The sequence below is a fragment of the Meriones unguiculatus genome, chromosome 18, assembly GCF_030254825.1.
Source record: "Meriones unguiculatus strain TT.TT164.6M chromosome 18, Bangor_MerUng_6.1, whole genome shotgun sequence".
NCBI lineage: Eukaryota > Metazoa > Chordata > Mammalia > Rodentia > Muridae > Meriones > Meriones unguiculatus.
The window spans coordinates 9,643,873-9,662,497 of NC_083365.1; the positions used below are offsets into that span (position 1 = coordinate 9,643,873).

The following is an 18,625-nucleotide window of genomic DNA, read 5'->3' on the forward strand; positions in this document are numbered from 1 at the left end:
TAGTATACACTTTCAGAATGCATATGATAATCATATGGTAATAATTCTGTCTTATTACATAGTGTAATACTGGAAATATATTTAACAAACTTTTGAAGTTGGTTTTTATAGCAGTATCTCCAAGGATGAGAAAAGCAGAGACTGTAATTCCCTGAAGTCCACACTGCCGGTAGACGGCAGAGCCAGGATCTCAGTGACACCCATGGCACTCCAGTGCACATGCTAACTAGCACCTCAAACACTGTCCAGGTCACATAAAGACAGACTGCAACATTGCTACAGAAAGCACTCACCTTATCATATAAGTCAATATGCCTTGTGAAAAATTTCTCAAATGCTTCAATCTTCTCAATAAAAGGAGAGTTAGTACTGTAAACTAATCCAACAAATATATCATTAGCACCAATGATCACACAAGGAAGCATTTTCGTATTTGTGAGACAGATCCCTAGAAACACCATAAATTTTTCCTCCTTACTTTATATTGTGGTTACATTTGAATAAATACTGGTATGAATACTTGAGATTCTAAAAAAACTAATATCTGAATAATCTAAAATATATATAAAAGTCCAAATATTTGAAAAAGTTTCAACTGAGTCTTAGATTCATCAAAGAATATATCAATTCAGATATCTTATACAACAAATTTAAACTCAACATTGTGATAAATGCAAAGGTATACACATGACAATCACTACCTTTGCAAAGTAAATTCTATTAGTTCAAACTGCCACTTGTCAAATTATTTCCCAAGATCTGGACACAGACCAACGCTTAACTGTAATCTCAGAATTGTAATGCTATTTTTTTTAATATTACAAAGTTTTATAGTTAAATTTCTCACAGAAACAGTCTAATGAAATGCAGCTGGGTCAACGTTAAGCAAGGGATCTCTTGAACTCCAGCTTTAGTAATCTAAAGGTCACTTCAGTGCTCTGAGCTAACTACTAGAGCAATAATGAAAATGTTGGTGGTTAATGTAGCATAAAGAAACAAAGGGTCTTCTATGAAACACATATATTAAATTAATAGGGAGGAGAAAAGGCATTTATTCCTAGAACACTGAAAACCTGTCACAAGACAAGATCCTTGGCTACAAGCACTACAGTATACTGGAGGGGAAAACCCACGGCTACAAATAAAAGCAAGAAAGAAGCCACACCTCACATGAGCTGTAGCATCTATGATATGATATGGTCTATAACATACAACCATAAGCAGTCAGAAGAGCAACATCGCCACACCTCACAGACGTGTCTGGTAGTAGACAGTGTTCTTCCCTACACAACCTTAAGCGCCATCTCACTGGCCCAAGCCTGTTACTGTTTCCTGCTGTGGCACTGACTGGCATCTGTGCCCAGGTTCCCACACAGCCTTAGCTTCAGCCAACTGGAGACACTGTACGGACCGGAAGGTGGGAAGATGTATGGGAGAAACTATTCTTGTTTTCATTCTTTTTTTTTTTTTTTTTTTTGCCCCAGCAACATCTGATCCATCCTCCATCACTAGTGACAACCAGCTTCGTTCATCTCTGTTCTGCTCACTACTTTCTGGGAGGTGGCCTCACTGTTCCCTTTCTGCTTTTTGAGTCCTCCGTATACATATCCAATTAATACTTTTTAGAAACACCAGTTTGTTTTCCTGAAACATATATTAAAAAAAAAAAAAAAAACTCTGACAAATGTTTGGAAGAGCAAAAGGCATACAGCAGAAGCTGAACCGAATCATGGTAACATAAAATGTAGTATCCGAAAATGAGTATGTACTTCATGGTTCTGCTTTAACTCTACCTTCGGAGAAGTAAAGCTTCCAGCCCTTATACGGTATAAACTGATCCAGCGTTGACTGCTGAAGTAAAGGTGACGAAGCTTGTTCTGAAAAAGTAGAGCATGTCAGTAAAAACAGAGCACTGTTCCCCTCAGCTAGTTTCTCCTTTCACATGAGTTTCTCAGTAGACTCTAATTTGGCTATCTCACTAAGAAGTATGAATATTAACTTTCAGGCTGAAGTTTGAGTTAAACTGTCCTGCTGTCTACTGGGCATGAATTGCTTCTTCATTATTATTATCTTTTACATTTGTTTTATGTGTATGTGTTGTAGACCCATTCATGGCAGCAGTGCATGTGAGGTCAGAGGGCAGCTTGCTGGAGTGGGCTCTCGTGACCTAACTGAGGGTCCTCAGGCTCAGTGGCAGGCCCCCTTACCTACTCAGCCCTTGAATTGTTTCTTTCCTGAGAGAAAACCACTGATTGTTGATGGCACTCACCAGAAGCATGCTTTCCTGTAGCTTTCCTCACACCAGCTCCGTGTTCTCTTTCTCTCCACCTTCCTGAGTTCCCACCACCTCTTCTCCAGCTTTGAAATCTTCCTCGTCCAAAACCCCTCCCTCTATATGCGCCACTCATGCTAAGTCACCAGCACTCCTGGAGCTTTATCAACATAGTAAAAAGGGGGAAATTAATGTATTGTTTGAGACTAGGTTTGCAAAGTTCCATGCTACAGCATAAACTTTGTGTTGTGTAGTTATTCTTTTAATCTCCATCACAATTGAAGGTACACCATAGATGCTTATTCTTCACCAGTTTTCCAGGAACCACTAAGAGAAACAGAGACAGTAACGCGTTTGCTGTGTTGGAGACTAACACTGGGCAGTACTAGCTGAAGCTAACCCTCACTAGGACACTAGGGCAACTTTACCGGCCAATCGTTGTTGTATTAGTTTCTGTGGCAAGCTGTTCTAAAACTGTTCTAACCATTCCGCTCAAAACTTCTTATCCCATAGATGCAAACTACTAATGATGCACTGTGGTGCAATGCATCAGAAGAGCCTATTCTAGTCTGAAGAGGATTTAGTTGATAACTAATGTGTTCGCAGATGAGCAAACTAACAAAATTTAACGTTGTTCGGGATAGCCCTGGGATAGAAACTCGTCTTCAGGACCCTCGAAATGAGACATTCCGACCCAACATGAGAACATACTGATAATGGTGGCAATTCCAACACCTGTGTAGGGAAACAGGCCTGAGAAGAGCCACCCGCTATCCTCGACTTCATTGACATCCCCTCCTTCCTCGCGTCCTGCTCGAGGAGATCCCCGCGCCCTCCCAGTCCGCGATGCGGCGGCGGGCGGCGCGCACTCCCACGCACGGACTCGCGGACCCTCCCGCGTCGCCCCGCGCCACCCGCGCGGCAAGGCCCGGCGCCGCACCTCAGCTTAAACTCCGCGGCCCCTCCAGGTTCTTTTTCCGCGCGGCCAGGACGCGCGTCCGCTTACGGAGCCACGCGATTGGAGGACGGGGCGAGCTGTAGCCAATCAAAGCGTTCAGCTGGACGGAAGTCTCAGGGCTCCCGGAAGCCGCCCCGAGGCCCGGTGCCGGCACAGGCACGGGTCTCTCTCGGCCGAGCCGCGCTGCTGGCGGCTGGAGCGTAGGCGGAGGTTGGCGGCCGTCCGGAGTCCATGGAGCCATCAGCGGAGCAGGCGAGCCCGCAGCCCCCGCCCCCCGGGGACCACTGCATCCACGACGGCGACTTCGTGGTGCTGAAGCGGGAAGATGTGTTCAAAGCAGTGCAAGTCCAGCGGAGAAAGTGAGTCAGGCTACCGGCCCTGGGCAGCGCGCACCACCACGCTGAGAGTCACTCCGTCTATGTCCCGCTCTTGGCTCTTTGAATCCCGCTCCCCAGCCCCTGTTGCCACCACTCAAGTCTTCCTATCACACAGGCCTCTTCCCACCCGGATCCTTTTTGCATCCTCAGCCTATGGGATCTCCTTTGCACCTTTCTCGTCCTACAGCACTCGCCTCTACGCCTCTACCTTCAGCGCCAGATTCCCTTCCCAAGAATTCCATTCTTGGTGCTCTCACCCCTGACGGTGATCTCCCTAGTCCTAGGGTCGTCTCTATTACAGAACTTCTACAGCCTTTCTGCGTTCAAATCTCTTCATTATATCCACTCTCCACCCAGCTCCCCACCTTCCCCACAAATTCATCTTCTCCGTAAAAGAGAAGGAAGAGGACTGAGAGAGATCTCTTACGGCTAGCTTGGCTATCTGTCTACTGTAAGAAAAGGCAACTTCCTACAGTGTGCGGTCATTCTGAGCCCTTCATTTTACCCCAAGGTATTAAAGGTCCAGGAAAATCGAATTGTTCCCAAGCAGTTCATTCGAGCGCACAGTGCATAATTCGGCTTGGTAACTTTCTGACAGAGCTGATTAAGTTACTTGCTCCTAATAGCTTTTAATAGTGTTTATTGGGTTATTTAGATTAATTTGGGTACACTGAAGTTTTCTTTTGAGCTGATTGTAATGCTGCTTTATTTGCTTGATTGTTGGAGTTCTGAGGCTCTGTGCGTACTAGGCAGGCGCCCTGCTGCCCAGTCACATTGCCAGTCCTGTAATACTCCTTGTAAAGAAGTAAACCACGCAAGGTCGGGAGAACAGCTTTGTGTGGGTCAGAAAACTGGACACCGTGAGATCTGGAATCTCTTCTAACACTTACATCGCATAAGTTATTTTTACTGTTGTTTGATTCAAACCATTGCATGGTGTCTGAAGAGCAGCAGTAAACAGTAAAGATGGGTGAGGGTGTGGCTCACCTGCTAGAGGGCTGTCTGTCAAGCTCGAAAGCCCTGGGTTTGGTCCCCAGCACTGCATAAATGGACTGTGGTGGCCAACATGACACTGTCTCAAAAATGATAATAATAAAACCGGTTAGACAGGCAGCAGTGTGCATCAAGCTGGTTGGTAGCCAACCTTTTTTGGCACAAGCACAATTTGATAAAGGAAAAAAAAATCAGGGGGGCAGGGTGTTCAGTTGTCTGCACCAGTCTTGAGCATTTTTAAATTCTCCATTGGTGAGATTCTATTTTGGTATTTGAAATTAGAGAAAGTTGTCCTCATCGCCGCTATATATATATATATATATATATATATATATATATATATATTATTTTTGAAGCTAGTGGTTTGTTTTTTTGTTTGTTTTTTTTGTTTTTTCCTTTTCAGAATTTTAAATTAGAAATTCACTGGCTACTTACAAGGACATAGGTTTTTAGAAATTTCCAACTTGTAAATTATTTACACGTTTTAGCCAAAGCATAGTGCTTGGGTGGTAAGCACATATTTTGACGAGTGAGCCCAGCATGCATGTCTGTGCTGGCTGATGGCCAGGTGGAGCATAGTTTTCTTTAAACACTTTCTTTCCTGCCTCCCAAGTGGTGGGATCTCAGGTCTGCTAGCTACACCACACTCGGCTTGCTTCATATTCAGACACCAGCTCTTTCAATGTCCTTTTTATAAAGTGGCTCTATTAGATGATCCTTTTCATTCCCAATGAGACGGACAGTATCTTTACTTATAAAAAGTACTTTTGTTTGTTTGTTTGTTTGTTTGTTTAGATGCACAGAAAATGTCTCAAAAAGCAAAAACCAAAACAATATTTTTTTTTAATTTTTGTATGTTTGTGCATGTGTACGTGAATTCAGGTGCCCTCGGAGGCCAGAAACTTTAGATTTCCTGAAATTGGAGTTACAGCCATTTGTAAACCACGCAGTGTGGATGCTGGGAACTGTAAAAGGAACTTTTATTCGCCTGTTTCAATTGTTGTCCTGGAGGCTCACTGCCTCTGTCTGCTAACCTAGGCCGTGTCTGGAAGCTTCTAGCCTCTGTACTATCTAACCTAGGCCTAGAATGTTTTCTCCCTCTGAGTCTTAACTGCTGAATAATCTCACACTTTCTTGGTTTTTCTGAGCTTTGGCTGGCTCATTCAATTCAGCTGTTCTGGCTCAAACTCCTCTCCCAGCTAACTTACTCAGTCTGGCTTTTTTCTTGGCCTCTGAATTACTCTGGTTGGCCTCAAACTAACTCCAGCAAATTTTTGTAATCTCCTGGCTCATTTTCATTCTCTGGCTCCTTTGGTCTTCTGAGTCTAGCTTATTCTTCCTCTGCAATATGTCTATTATTGTCCCAGTAAAACTGTCTGTATCTCCCCGCCACCCATTGCCCGTTAAGTAGTTTCCCTTTCCTCTCTCTTCTCGTGAGAGTTGGGCATATCCTATTCTGCCAAGTCTTTCTCTGATTCATCACTTTTTCTGCCACTTAATTAGACACCACTTTCAAACATGAGTGCATCCTACAAACTAACTTTACCTTCATTGTTTGGGATTAAAGGCATATACCACTATGCCTAGACCTAAGCTTTTCTTTACCTGAAACTTGCTCTATACTAAGCTGGCCTTGAATTCAAATCTGCTTGCCTCTGTCTCCTGGATTATTGACGTGTTTTGTATTCCAGCCAGATCACACAGACCTAGGAGATCTTTGGATGTGGTCTTTTGCCAGAGCACCCATGTTCTAAATTAAAATTCCTCTACAGGAAACCAAAGTCAGGTCCTCTGGAAGAGCAGTAAGTGTTCTCAACTGCTGAATCATTTCTCCAGCTTTCTAAATTATTTGGATGTTCTTTTTACCACACCTCTGATGGTAATTTTTGTTTCATCCAGAAAATGACCTGCTGCACCCAGCTGCATTCCAAGCCAGATTCCCTCTCACTTGAGCTTTGATTCTCCCTGCAGATCTCACTCAGGAGACATACAGCTCAGTTATTCATCAGATTGCCTCCCACAGTTTCCTGCCTGAGCTTTGAGGCCAGTCAGTTTGAGTGAATACCTCCCTCCCTGCCTTTGCACATAAGATAGGCAGGCTGAGGCCTAAGTCAACCCAGCTTTAGTGTTTCATTAGCACCTACGTGCTTAAAGGATGAGAATAACAGGTACAAATCCAGCCTGAGATGAGCAAAATTTTGTTAGTTCCTGGAAACCCAGGCGAGAATAAGGGTTGGGTGTCAAGAGTACTTTAAGAGTACAAGGAACTTTGTTCAGGAGGTTCAAGTGACATGTGATGACTGGTGCTGGGGAGATGGTAAATGGTAAAGCTCTTAGCCACATAATCAAGGGTGTGGGAGTACATACCTGTAATCCCAGCATTCCTACAGCAAGGTGGAGGCAGAAACAAGAGACTGAGGGCTGCAAGCCAGACAAACGGAGAGAGAGACCTTGTCTTGGAACAAAGATGGAAGGCAGCAGTCAGCACCTGAGTTCATCTTCTGACTTCCACATGCACATTGTAGTACACACACACAATAAAAGTAGATACCATTTTCCTAAAGGATGAATATACAAAATGTGGCAGGATAGAGAGCCCAAAAGGAAAGATGAGAGAAGAGAACAGTGAGTGGGGCACAAACAGTATTCAGCTGGACAGGGCAGGTCCCCGAAATCGGAATTCTGTGCATGTAAGCCAGGCTCTGGAGCTTCCTTAGGTACAAAGCTTTTGTTTGTGTTGATGGTGCCATGCGATACAGAAGAAAACTGCAGATATGTGTGAATCCCACCGCTTTAGCTACACGCACACGCATGCACGCACGTACAGCAGGTGTCGTTGTATGTTATGTGGCACACATCAGTTCATCCCAGAAATGCGACCCACAACAGACCAAAGTAATGACTGGACGGTGAGTTTGGTGGGCTGATGAGTAGTTTTTAGTTGGAGTCATGGGAAGGGGTTATTTACCAGGAGCAGGGATAATTGAAAAGCAGCTGCATCATTAGAAAGCCCACTCCACATGGCTGACTACTTCCAGCAACCTGCAACCCTGACGCTGCTCGCAGCGCCAAAGCTGAATTTCTCTCAGCAGCCTAACTGATCAGTTCTACTCTCTACACTCACCCACGTATGCCAGGGGACCCTCAAGAATCTCCCAAGTTTTTGTTCCCCAGATATGTGACCTTTACTTAGCCCCCAAGGCTGGTGAGTGTCTCCTTCCCTCCTAGATGACATATGCAGTTTGAAGGGGATATTATAACTCACAGAATTGTAACATCCAATCTGGCCTACAACTTGGCATCTTTCCACCCCTGCCTCCTCCATGTTGGGCGTAGTGTGTAGGACCACACCAGGTAACTGAATCTTGAACAGTATGCTTTTCCCTGGGCCTCAGGTTTCTGTCCTGGAAAGGGGCATCTGAGGATGACTCTAGGCGAAAAGTGTGCACACACTGCTTAGCATCTGGTTGTGACTCAGATGCTCAGGTGCTCGTCTTCTTTCTTTGAAAGGAAAGGGCTTTTGTTGTGTGCTTCCCTTTGAAGTGGCTGTAAGGTCCAGGCCTGAGTGATAGGAAAGTCTGATGCCCAGCCACAGCAGTTCGTTATCAGTTCAGTCCTTCTCCCGTGTGGAGATTACCGGTACTGTTTATTTCTAAGACAGCTCTTTTGGGCTTGCTACTTTTCTAATAGACTAGCCAGTTCAGCAGAGACCAAGGCATTTTTAAAATTGTCTTCATCTCAGTGATCATTTTTGGGGGGATTTTCTAGTGTTGGCTGCATACTCATGCATGGTCTGGAAATCTTATCAGTCACACCTCTGTTGGACTCTATAGAATCTACATTTAAGCATTCTGGGTGATGATGCAAAATACAATAAGACCTCTACCCCTCAAAAGAAATGTCTTTTTTTCTTCTGAAAGTCGATGTTTTCCTAGCTTCTTTATTTATGCTTATGTCTCTCCCCAACCTGTTTCTCTCTAGTTCATTTGTCAGTTTATACTTACAGAAATGGTGCTGTTAACCATTCATCATGAGAACTCTTTTAAATAAAGTAGACTAGAATGAATGCACCTTTCATAGTGTCAGTGCAGAAGAAATCCATTGATTGGCTCTTCCTTCCTCAGGAAAGTAACTTTTGAAAAACAGTGGTTCTACCTGGATAACGCTGTTGGCCATAGTTACGGGTCAACATTTGAGGTGAGCAGTGGAGGGAGTCTTCAGCTCAAGAAGAAGAAGGAAGAGCCTGCTTCAGGTACACCTCTTTGGATGTATGAGATGGATGCTGTCCAGTTAGCTAGGCAGGCTTCCATTTAATTTGTATGCCCTCCAGGAAACTTAGCTAAAACAAGAGGTAGTCCTAAAACTCTAAGGCCAGACTTAAGGGGCTAGGTGTGGGTAGGCCCTCAGGAAAAGAAGGATGGCACGTGCGAGCATGGAGCTGAGTTGGTAGAGTGCTGACCAGCGTACACCAGGCCCTGGGCTCATCTGCAGCACTCCGTAAACTAGCGAGTAGCTGAAGTGCTGGAGAGATGGAGGTCAAAGGATCAGAATTCACATCAACTGTGGAGTGAGTCTGGGGCTGACCTATGCCACATGAGACCTTATCTCAAAAAGAAACTTTGAGGACCTAGCGAGATGGCCCAGCAGTTATAAGCACTTGTTGCTCTTTTAGAGGGCCCAGGTTCACGTCTGAACACCATGTGGTGGCTCAGCAGCCATCTTAACTCCAGTTCCAGGGATCTGAGGCCCCTTACGGAGTTCTCAAACACTTTTTTGGTTTTTTTTGTTTTTCTTGAGGTCTCTCTACATAGCCCTGGCTGGCCTCAAACTCACATAGATGATCCTGCCTCTGCCTCCTACTGTTGGGATTAAAGATAGGTGCCACTATGCCCAGCTCTTTAAAAAAAAAAAAAAATCCCCCTAAGGAAACATTGCAGAATTATTCCAAATCAGGGCAAGCAAGGTAGCTTAACTGCTAAAGGTACCTGCTACTAAGTCTGACCACCTGAATTCAGTTTGCTCCCTGAGACATACATGGTGGAAGGGAAGAGCCGTGTTCTTGGACCATACATGCACCATACCATGTGCAGGCCCATACACAGATACATGTTAAATTAAGGCACTGAAATGTAATTTTTAATAATAGTTTTATATCAAAATTATCATAGAGCAATTTCTTTCCTTAGAGACTAAAGAAGCGGGCACTGATAATCGAAATATAGTTGATGATGGAAAGTCCCAGAAACTCACTCAAGACGACATAAAAGCTCTGAAAGACAAGGGCATTAAAGGAGAGGTAAATGGAGTCTTTCCCTTTGTTTGTGTGTAACAGGTTTGGTTTTGATGCCGATCTTGAGGTAAGATGGAGTGTGTGCAGTCCAGCACATTGGGGTTTTGTCTCTTATACACAGGACTAGCGGACTTGATGGCGGCACTGAAAGCATTGGTGGAGGAGAAGCTGGCAGCCTCCCTTGTTCTCATTGTGGCCGGCCTTTGTGTGCTGTCTTCCTCTCTTGGCTATTTCTCCTCCTTGCTTGGTTTAAAGGAAATTGTGTGAACAAGGCCCTGGGTTCCATTTCCAACACCAGGAAAAAAAAGTCTAAATGGAGTTGTAATGCACTTATTGCAGATCCTGAGTAGAGTGTAGAAATGCAGAGTGGATCCCTCAGACTCCCGGGGAAGAGGGCCTGGAGAGCAGACCTTTGGAAGAGTGCTGGGGTAAGAAAGGGAAGCCTCAGAAATCTGCTTGCTCCTTTTCTTCCAGGAAATAGTTCAGCAGCTAATTGAAAACAGTACAACATTCCGAGACAAGACAGAATTTGCGCAAGATAAATATATTAAAAAGAAGAAGAAAAAGTAAGTCATTTTGTTTGAAAAGATTGAAAATAATATATTCACTTAGTGACTGTTACTAAAAATAAGATGTCTTAAATCTTTTTGTTTCAAATTGCTATTCTGCTTTTAATTCCCCTAGATATGAAGCCATCATTACTATTTTGAAGCCATCTACCCGTATTCTCTCAATTATGTATTATGCAAGAGAGCCTGGAAAAATTAAGTACGCTTTGTTTCCTTTCAAAAATATAATTGGGGGAAATCTGTCTTTAAGAGAGTCATGGTTTTAAGTAAAATGAAAAGCTTGCTCACCTGCATAAAGTGTCCTCCTTCCTCATAAATTGTAAGTCCTTTTACTGTTGCCTCAAGCAAACAATAATCTTACCAACATAATTCTTACTAAACAACTAGAAAAGCTATTAGTAAATATTTGCCTTTTCTTAGCTAAAACTGAATGAGTCGTCCTTTTTTTCCTTAGCCACATGAGGTATGATACACTAGCCCAGATGTTGACGCTGGGAAATGTCCGAGCTGGCAATAAAATGATTGTCATGGAAACGTGTTCGGGCTTGGTGCTAGGTGCCATGATGGAACGAATGGGAGGTAAAGACTTGATGTTTTCAAATTCAGTAAACTACTATAATGTGAGGAAAATGTCCAAGAACTGGAAGTTAGAGAAGCCGGTTGAGTTTCTTAAGAACAGTGAGGTGACCTCAGTAGACCTCTGGGCGGTCCATTTCTCCCCACGGAGGCTATGTTGGTGCCCCGGGATGTCGGTCTTTCTGCCTTGGTGTGTGGGGATGATGCTGGCTCTGTTGTCACGAACTGAGGGGCTGAATGGGGAGGCCTCTCAGAAGGCCTTCTCTCATGGAAGACACAGGCTCACCTGTCTGCGATTTCTCAGACTCTGGAAGATAGGAGCTTTTATCTAGCCTGGCTAGTGATGAAAAAGAAGAAAGCAAATAGTCCCAAATCATGTGACCTCTGAACTAGATCACCTGGTCTTCCATGGTGTCCTGAGGAGACAAACTTCAAGACTCCCTCTTTGCTCTGGAATTATATTCTCTCTGTAGAGAATGGACTATCCATAAAGTTCAGGGACACACGCACACACAGGCTTCGGCATTCTCCGTCCTCTACACACGGAAGAAGATGTGGTCTTCGCAGTCTAGATTCCCTCCATGTGCTGATGTTTGTGTGTCTTCTCCGTTCAGGCTTTGGCTCCATTATTCAGCTGTACCCTGGGGACGGACCTGTTCGGGCAGCAACAGCTTGTTTTGGATTTCCCAAATCTTTCCTCAGTGGTCTTTATGAATTCCCCCTCAACAAAGTAAACAGTCTTCTCGATGGAACATTTTCTGCTGAGCTGCTGTCCTCAGAGCCTAAAAACAGCACTCCAGTTGAAGAAAGTAATGGTAAACTTGAAGAGAAACAGATAGCTGAACAAGCCGATGAGGACAGCATGGCAGATGCCCCAGAAAGCATTGAAGGAGAGCAGAGAACAATGGAAATTGTTCCTGGGGACCCAGAGAATAAGGACCCTAAAGAAAAAGGAAGCAAGAGAGATTATGTAAGTATGTCAAGAATCATTATCCTTGTAATAGCCTCAGTGAGTCAGTTAAGTTGTGAGATTTGGATTAATTTCGAGGCATTAGTTCCCTAGTTGGTACATATCAAAAACAACTAAGGAAATGGGTGTGTTTGTACACAGCTGTGTGACTTAGTCTTTGGGTTGGATCTCTGGGTGGCTTTATTGGCAACTTCCAAAGTGCTGTGGCAGCTTGAGGGTTGACAAGCTTCCTTGAGGATCCTCACCTTCCTTAGACCACCCCCTCCTCTGTTGTATACTAAATATCTGCATTGCTCTGAGAGAGAGCAGGACATTTCTGTAAACCTGGCTGAGTGACCTCAGTACATTGGTTTCTTGCTGTTCTTAGAGTCAGGAAAAACAGAGGAGACAAGAAGAGCAGAGGAAAAGACATTTGGAGGCCGCTGCTCTGCTGGGAGAGAGGAATGTAGATGGGTATGTTGACGAAGGCTGCCGGGCACTCTGTGCTGCTGCAGTCTGCTTCGAAAGCATTGGCATTTTCTTTCCACCATCTGCTCTAATTCTTGTGAGAAATGAGATGGAGATTTTATTTATTTATTTATTTATTTATTTGGTTGTTTTGTTTCTTAAGAAAGGCTGGAACGTGCTCGTTTCGGCAGCACGTAGACTAAAATTGGAATGGTACAGAGAGAGGATTAGCATGGCCCTTGCACAAAGATGACATGCAAATTTATGAAACACTCCAGATTAAGAAGGAAAGGAAGGCTAGAAGGCTGGGTCTGGGCTGGAGGGATGGTTTAGCATGTAAGAGCACACACTGCTCCTGCAAAGGACCAGAGTTAGGCTCCCAGCACTCTTCCTGCTGACTCATAACTGCCTGGAAGCCCAGCTTTGGGGAACCCAGCCCCCATGGCCTCTTCGGACAGCTGCACACTCACACATCCTGCCTACATGCAGGTATTCACATGCATAATTTTAAAAACAAGTTAATTTAGCAAAGCTTTTCTTTCAAGGCTAGTGAAAATAATCCGTTAGTTGGTTGTTTTTAAAGAAAGGCCAAGTCTGGCAGAGAGGGGAGTTGATGATGGTCATTTAATGGTTTGAGAAGAAGTCTGAACATTGAGTGATGACTGTCAGATAGGACTGTAGTCCTACTAGGTATAGTGGTAGGGCGTTAAGATGCCTATGACACTGACCGATAACAAGAGCTGATGAAAACCTCTGTCAGGGGCCAGCGAGATGGCCAAGTAGTTAAGGAAGAGCACTTGCTGCTCTTACAGAGGATTGGTGTTCAGTAACCAGCACTCATTTTGGGCAGCTCATAACCATCTATAACTCATGCACATGCACGCACGTGCGCGCGCGCGCACACACACACACACACACACACTGCAGGGGAGGGGGGACAGTGCACACACATGCACACACACTAAAAAATAAAATATGCCTTTAAATTTCTGGCAGTGGGAGGTGGGTTCCGAAGTATAGTGTTGGATTTGTCCATATGATCTAAAAACAAAAATGAGAGAACATCCTACATAGAGGTGCGCACACACTTAGAACCCAGTTTCCCTGAAGTAAAAAGCTCATGATTTCATTCTGCTTTGAATTTCTAGAGTGTTGTGTAGTGCCTGGCACTTGCATAACCCCTGCTAGCCTAGCACTGTCTTCATAGTTAAGGTCAACCTGGAATTCAAGGCCTCCCTCCTACCCAGGCCTGAGTATTAGGATTTTAGCCATGTGCAGCCATGCCTGGTGGTTTGTGGTCATTTTAAATACACTGAAAACCCATGCTCCACTTGGAGTGTGGAGAGGAACATTCTCTGTTTTCCCTGCAGTTTGATTGTGGCCAGCCGTTTCCACCCCACTCCCCTGCTGCTGTCTCTGCTAGACTTCGTGGCCCCGTCAAGGCCGTTTGTGGTCTACTGTCAGTATAAAGAGGTAATTCTGAGACAAAATGGACAGAATTCCTACATCTGACTTTTGAGCCTCATACTACAGCTTGGGACATATCTAACAGAGCTCTGTTTTTGCCCTTAGCCTTTGTTGGAATGTTACACAAAACTTCGGGAGAGGGGAGGAGTCATTAACCTAAGGCTGTCTGAAACCTGGCTCAGAAATTACCAGGTAAGCATTCTCACCACCAGGCCCTAGAGTTGGTCTTCAGGGTTGCTGGTGCCTTGAAACAATGCTGTCAAATAGAGCCACTGTTTACAGTGGCAATGGTGAAAATGTCTGCCTATCACTCAAGGAAAATATCCTGGCTTCCTGAACCATTTTTCATATCAGAGTACACTGTTCTACACCTCTTGTCCAGAGGTGTTTAAAATGCAAATAACTAGTTATGCTACCCTCAAGTCCTTGCTCTCTATAGAGTGGGTCACTGAACATGAAGGGACCCTATCCTCTGCAGAGCATCTCCTCAGCCATTTCCAGGCTTTACTAGTGAGATGTATGCTATTCCAGAGCGCACACGGTGAGGTGGGCTTGTGCTCATTCTCTTCCTCACCTCCCATCTCTCTGGCAGTGTTAGATGCCAGCTCAGGCTCTCAGGCATGCTGGGCAAGTACTCTGTCACTGAGCCACATCCTCGCCAGATACATGCCAAAGCAGAAGTCCTGTAAGAGCGTTTTTAGGGGAAAGGGGCCTTTGAAAAGTACGGAGAGAGAGCAAATGGGGTTACGTAGGTGAGTGCTTGCAAAGGATGTGCTGCCTACATCAGGTACTGGGAGGAAGTCTCAGGCAGCCAGGGGGAGCCGGGAGTAGAAGACTGCTCCACGCTCAGGGCTCCTAGACAGCTCCTGTCCCTGGGCTCAGTTTGGTCTCCCTCAGTATGATCCCTGCAGCACACCCTGAAGTCACAGCAGCTGGAGGGATTTGGTGTCTGAATGCCTCACAGCCAGTTCCTTCAGGAAGGGAGATGAGAGGGGTCATTTCTGTGTTACTGTGAGCCCCATCCTGCTGGTTGGCATCTGTTCCTACCACAGTAGGTTTGCTGCTGAGTCCAAAGTAACTCTGCCTTTTTATGTGGCAAGGGTACAAGTGAGAAGAACCCTTGCTGGGTTAACAGTAGCAGGGAAGGGAACATCAGTGTTGCTTCTCCATATACCCTATACCCCATAGTTGGCCATGAAGCTTCCTGGAGCCAGGATGGAGACAGCAGTGCACAGGCCAGATATAAAGAAACCATGCACCCACCCACCCTCACACAAACCAGCATGGAGTTTGACAGAACCGGGGCTTCAGTTATGTTTTGTTTAAAACAAATGTCTTTGTTTTTATACTTCCTTCTGCATTGTTTTATGAAGAAGTGGTCTTCCTAAAAGTTAGTCATTTTAAATCATCAGGAGAATTTGACATTTCAAGTCTGATTTTTGTTACATTGTTGACATAGTTTGTAAGAATTCAGAAAGACATGAATGACTTTTCTTTTCTTTTTTTTTTTAAACCTGTCTTGGTTAGGTTCTGCCAGATCGGAGTCATCCCAAATTGCTGATGAGTGGAGGTGGAGGGTACCTTCTTTCAGGCTTCACTGTTGTCTCTGACAGCCTTCGCGCAGACCCCAGCCTCAAGTCCTGTGCAAGCACTTTAGACTCACACAAGGCTGAGGAGCCAGCATCTAAAAAACAGAAGTGCTTGGAATCAGGCTCTTAACTCTTGGGAGATTAACATTTAGTCCAAGGCATTCTGCAGCTGGTAATTAAGCTCTCTGTGTCACCACTAAATGTTTTTTACAGTCCTAAGAGTATATGTGTGCACCTGTTCCTGGGAAGAAGTAAGTCTTTCCTTTGCCTCTGATACAGACAGTGCTGCAGCTCCGACATGCAGGAATGCAAGGGTGCAGCAGCTCTGCTCCTAACAGACCCAGAGTAAAGTGTCTGCAAATACCTTGGGAATGTCAGCACCTTGGAAATGTTGATATATAAGACTTTGCTTACATTTTAAGCAAAGATAACGAATACAAGCTAGCTAAAACATGGGGAGCAATGAAAGGAAATTTCCTCTCATCCATTCTCTTCCACCTAAGCAATATAATGTGTGAGCCTGTGAGATTTATAGTACCAAAAATGTGTACCCTGGGGCCCTGCAATGGAATAAGCTTTTTTAGATACTAAAGTTATTATTTTAATAGTTGACAGTCTGAGGAAGACTGGGTATTTATTTTACTGCCTCTCCCCATTTTGGTGCATAGAAAGGTTTAGTAGGTGCTTTTTGCAGTGATTTGCCCATCTTCTCCTTTGTTCTAAATAAAGTGATTTGAACTTCTGTATATTATTAAACAATCAGGTTTTTCCCTCTCTAGACACAGACATACAGAAGTGTGTATTGGTGTTGGCATAGATAGATGTCCATAGAAGGATCTGTGTGTGTCAACACAGACCTGTGGTGACAGAGAGTGAATACACACTTTATTTGAATTGTGTTAAAGACCTGAGAAAAGCAGAGCAGCTCTCAGTGTGTTGGTATCACTCCTTGTCAAGTGTGGTTCAAGTGCCTTTTTCTGGGGATTGCTCATACTGGTCTCTAAAGGTCTGCTGTAGTGAGGGGTGGCCTTTATCTGCTCTGAAAAAGTATAATCATTATTTTCCCATCTCCATTGTAAGAAATAAAACTGTCTAGAGAAACCCAAGACTCTTGTCCACTTTAGAATCTCAAGTTTTGCTCACTAGAGGAAGCCTGTCCAGGAGGAGCATCTCAGGAGGAAAAAAAAATTGCTTTCCTAATAGCATGTGCCGTTCTGATAATGGCTGCTGTGATTACCACCCGTGGTTTTTATTCCTTTTTCTCTAAACAGTTGCATTTAAAGAATAAAATTTTCCTACTCTGAGCCACGTGTCATTAATAAGATGATAAACGTTACCATGTTGAGCTGATGGTGCCCTGTGGTCTCTGTTAGAGATCACACTGGAACGTGCCACGGGCAAGTCACGTTTAAGAAGAACGAAGGATTGCACACATGAGACTCAGTAGGGGCTGGTCGCCGTTAAATGACCTCAGTTGATGTCCTATTCCATTCTCCGAATCCCCGAGTGCCCTCCAAGGTTGGGGTCTAAGGTCCAAGCTACCGGAGCCCTGCGTGCCTACCAAACACTAGCAGATACCTTAAAAAAGGAAAAAAAAAAAAAAGAGGATTCTAGGGATCAAGCTTGTACAGACTTGTACAAGTGCCTTTACCTGCCAGCCATCTCACCAGCCCTGACATAGTTTGAGTACATGTGAAAACAATCAACAGTATTTGCTGTAAAAATTGCAACAAAACAAATACCAGAGACACCCTCTTAAAGATCCAAGGTGTTCAGCGCTGGGACACTTCATCCTGTGAGCGCTGTGCAGTGCCAGGACCTAACACCTTGACCTCTAGGGTGATACATACTAATTTGTATTAAGAGAGTAAAAATTTGCGTGGGCCAGCAGTATTAATGGGTAAAGATGTTTGCTCCAAAGCCTGTTGATTCGAGTTCTCCAGAACCCATAAACAGGACAGAACCAGCTCCACAAACCACCCTTTGCTCACTCCCAAACATCATACACAAAATTGTTATTTGCACTTTACTCTGAGCACAGGTCAGATTGTAAGACTGGACAGCTACTTAAAAAGCAAGGGACACACTTAGCTGTTGTGTTAACACAAGGTTCCCACAGCTTTTTGAGCCCTTACCTAGTTCTCATTGGAATAAATATTTTAATCAAATATGAGGTTTCTAAATAGGGCTTTTAGAAAGCTATACTGACCCCAGAGTTCTCATCCCCCGTACTTCAGGCAGTTTCTAAGCATTTTATTGTATGTGTGTATGATGTATGTCACTGATGGCATATGCCTGCCATGGCATACGTCTCGAGATTAGAGGACAGCATCTTAGTTCTCCTTCCTCCATGTGGGTAGTCAGCCTTGGACGGCAAGTACTTTTTTTCCCTGAGCCATCTTGCCATCCCTGAAGCAACTTAAAAAAAAAAAAAAATCACAGTAAGTACTGGGGCAATGGCTCACTGGATTGCCACCATGAATGATGCTTGAAGTTCCAGAACCACTCAGAATTTGGAAGGCAGAGGCAGCAATTCAAGGCCAACCTGGTCTATATAGTGAATCCTCAAACTGTAAGCCAAAATCAACCCTTAAATTGCTTTATCAGCTGTTTTGTCTCACCGTAAGTTTGAGGAGAAGGAAAATCTGGCAGAGAAGGAGTGGAGGCTGCCGGTAGGATGCTCAGGAAGAAGACAGCCACACATCCCGGTGCTCGTCTTTCTTTTTACCAAGAACAGGATCCAGCCCTGGGGATGGTGCCCCCATATTTAGGGTGCGCCTTTCCACCTCAGAAAACTTGATCTCCATAATCCCTCAGGGACAGGCTCCCCCAGAGGCTTGTCTCGTTAGTTATTGTAGATCAAGTGTTGATGACAGTGTTACCATAACAAGCCCATCCATTGTCTACTCATGCAAAGTTTAACACTTTTTGTTTGGGAGGAGTTTTGTGTTGTGGAGTGTTTTGTCATTTGCTTCTTTGCTTGCTTGGGGGGGGTGGTTTTTTGAGACAGATCAAACTATGTAGCTCTGGTTGGCCTGGAACTCTCTATGTAGACCAGGCTTGCCTTAAATTGTTGTCTCTGCCTTCCAAATTCTGAGATTAAAGAAGGGTACCACC

At 44.4% G+C, this 18,625-nt stretch overlaps 2 protein-coding genes and 1 non-coding gene across 8 annotated transcripts in view; 2 read left to right on the top strand and 1 right to left on the bottom strand.

Annotated features, from left to right (window-relative positions):
- Positions 1-3,314, bottom strand: part of Mcm8 (minichromosome maintenance 8 homologous recombination repair factor) — a 29,711-nt gene extending 26,397 nt beyond the window's left edge. Inside the window, exons 1-4 of one of the 4 annotated variants that reach the window (XM_021651234.2) lie at positions 3,213-3,314; positions 2,270-2,432; positions 1,794-1,877; positions 294-376 (exon numbers count right to left, since the gene is read on the bottom strand). In XM_021651234.2, the coding sequence (XP_021506909.1) occupies positions 294-376; positions 1,794-1,877; positions 2,270-2,408 (306 nt within the window). In that variant the 5' untranslated portion in view covers positions 2,409-2,432; positions 3,213-3,314. The other 3 variants (XM_060371519.1, XM_060371520.1, XM_060371521.1) reach the window with 3 other exon arrangements.
- A 34-nt stretch (positions 3,315-3,348) lies between these two features.
- Positions 3,349-16,812, top strand: Trmt6 (tRNA methyltransferase 6 non-catalytic subunit). Of its 3 annotated transcripts, XM_021651216.2 has the most exons (11): positions 3,349-3,589; positions 8,725-8,852; positions 9,787-9,896; positions 10,365-10,456; positions 10,575-10,658; positions 10,914-11,038; positions 11,650-12,005; positions 12,373-12,458; positions 13,823-13,925; positions 14,025-14,111; positions 15,447-16,812. In XM_021651216.2, the coding sequence occupies exons 1-11, from the start codon at positions 3,462-3,464 to the stop codon at positions 15,636-15,638; spliced, it is 1,491 nt and encodes a 496-aa protein (XP_021506891.1). In that variant the 5' UTR covers positions 3,349-3,461; the 3' UTR covers positions 15,639-16,812. The 3 variants fall into 3 exon arrangements, with proteins under 3 accessions (XP_021506891.1, XP_060228225.1, XP_060228226.1); XM_060372242.1 differs by lacking the exons at positions 8,725-8,852; positions 9,787-9,896 and having other exon boundaries at positions 3,458-3,589; XM_060372243.1 differs by lacking the exons at positions 3,349-3,589; positions 8,725-8,852; positions 9,787-9,896; positions 10,365-10,456 and having other exon boundaries at positions 10,648-10,778.
- Positions 12,628-12,736, top strand: LOC132649117 (U6 spliceosomal RNA). The gene has a single exon (XR_009587551.1). It is a non-coding gene; the product is annotated as a U6 spliceosomal RNA (small nuclear RNA).
- Positions 16,813-18,625: the final 1,813 nt, after the last annotated feature.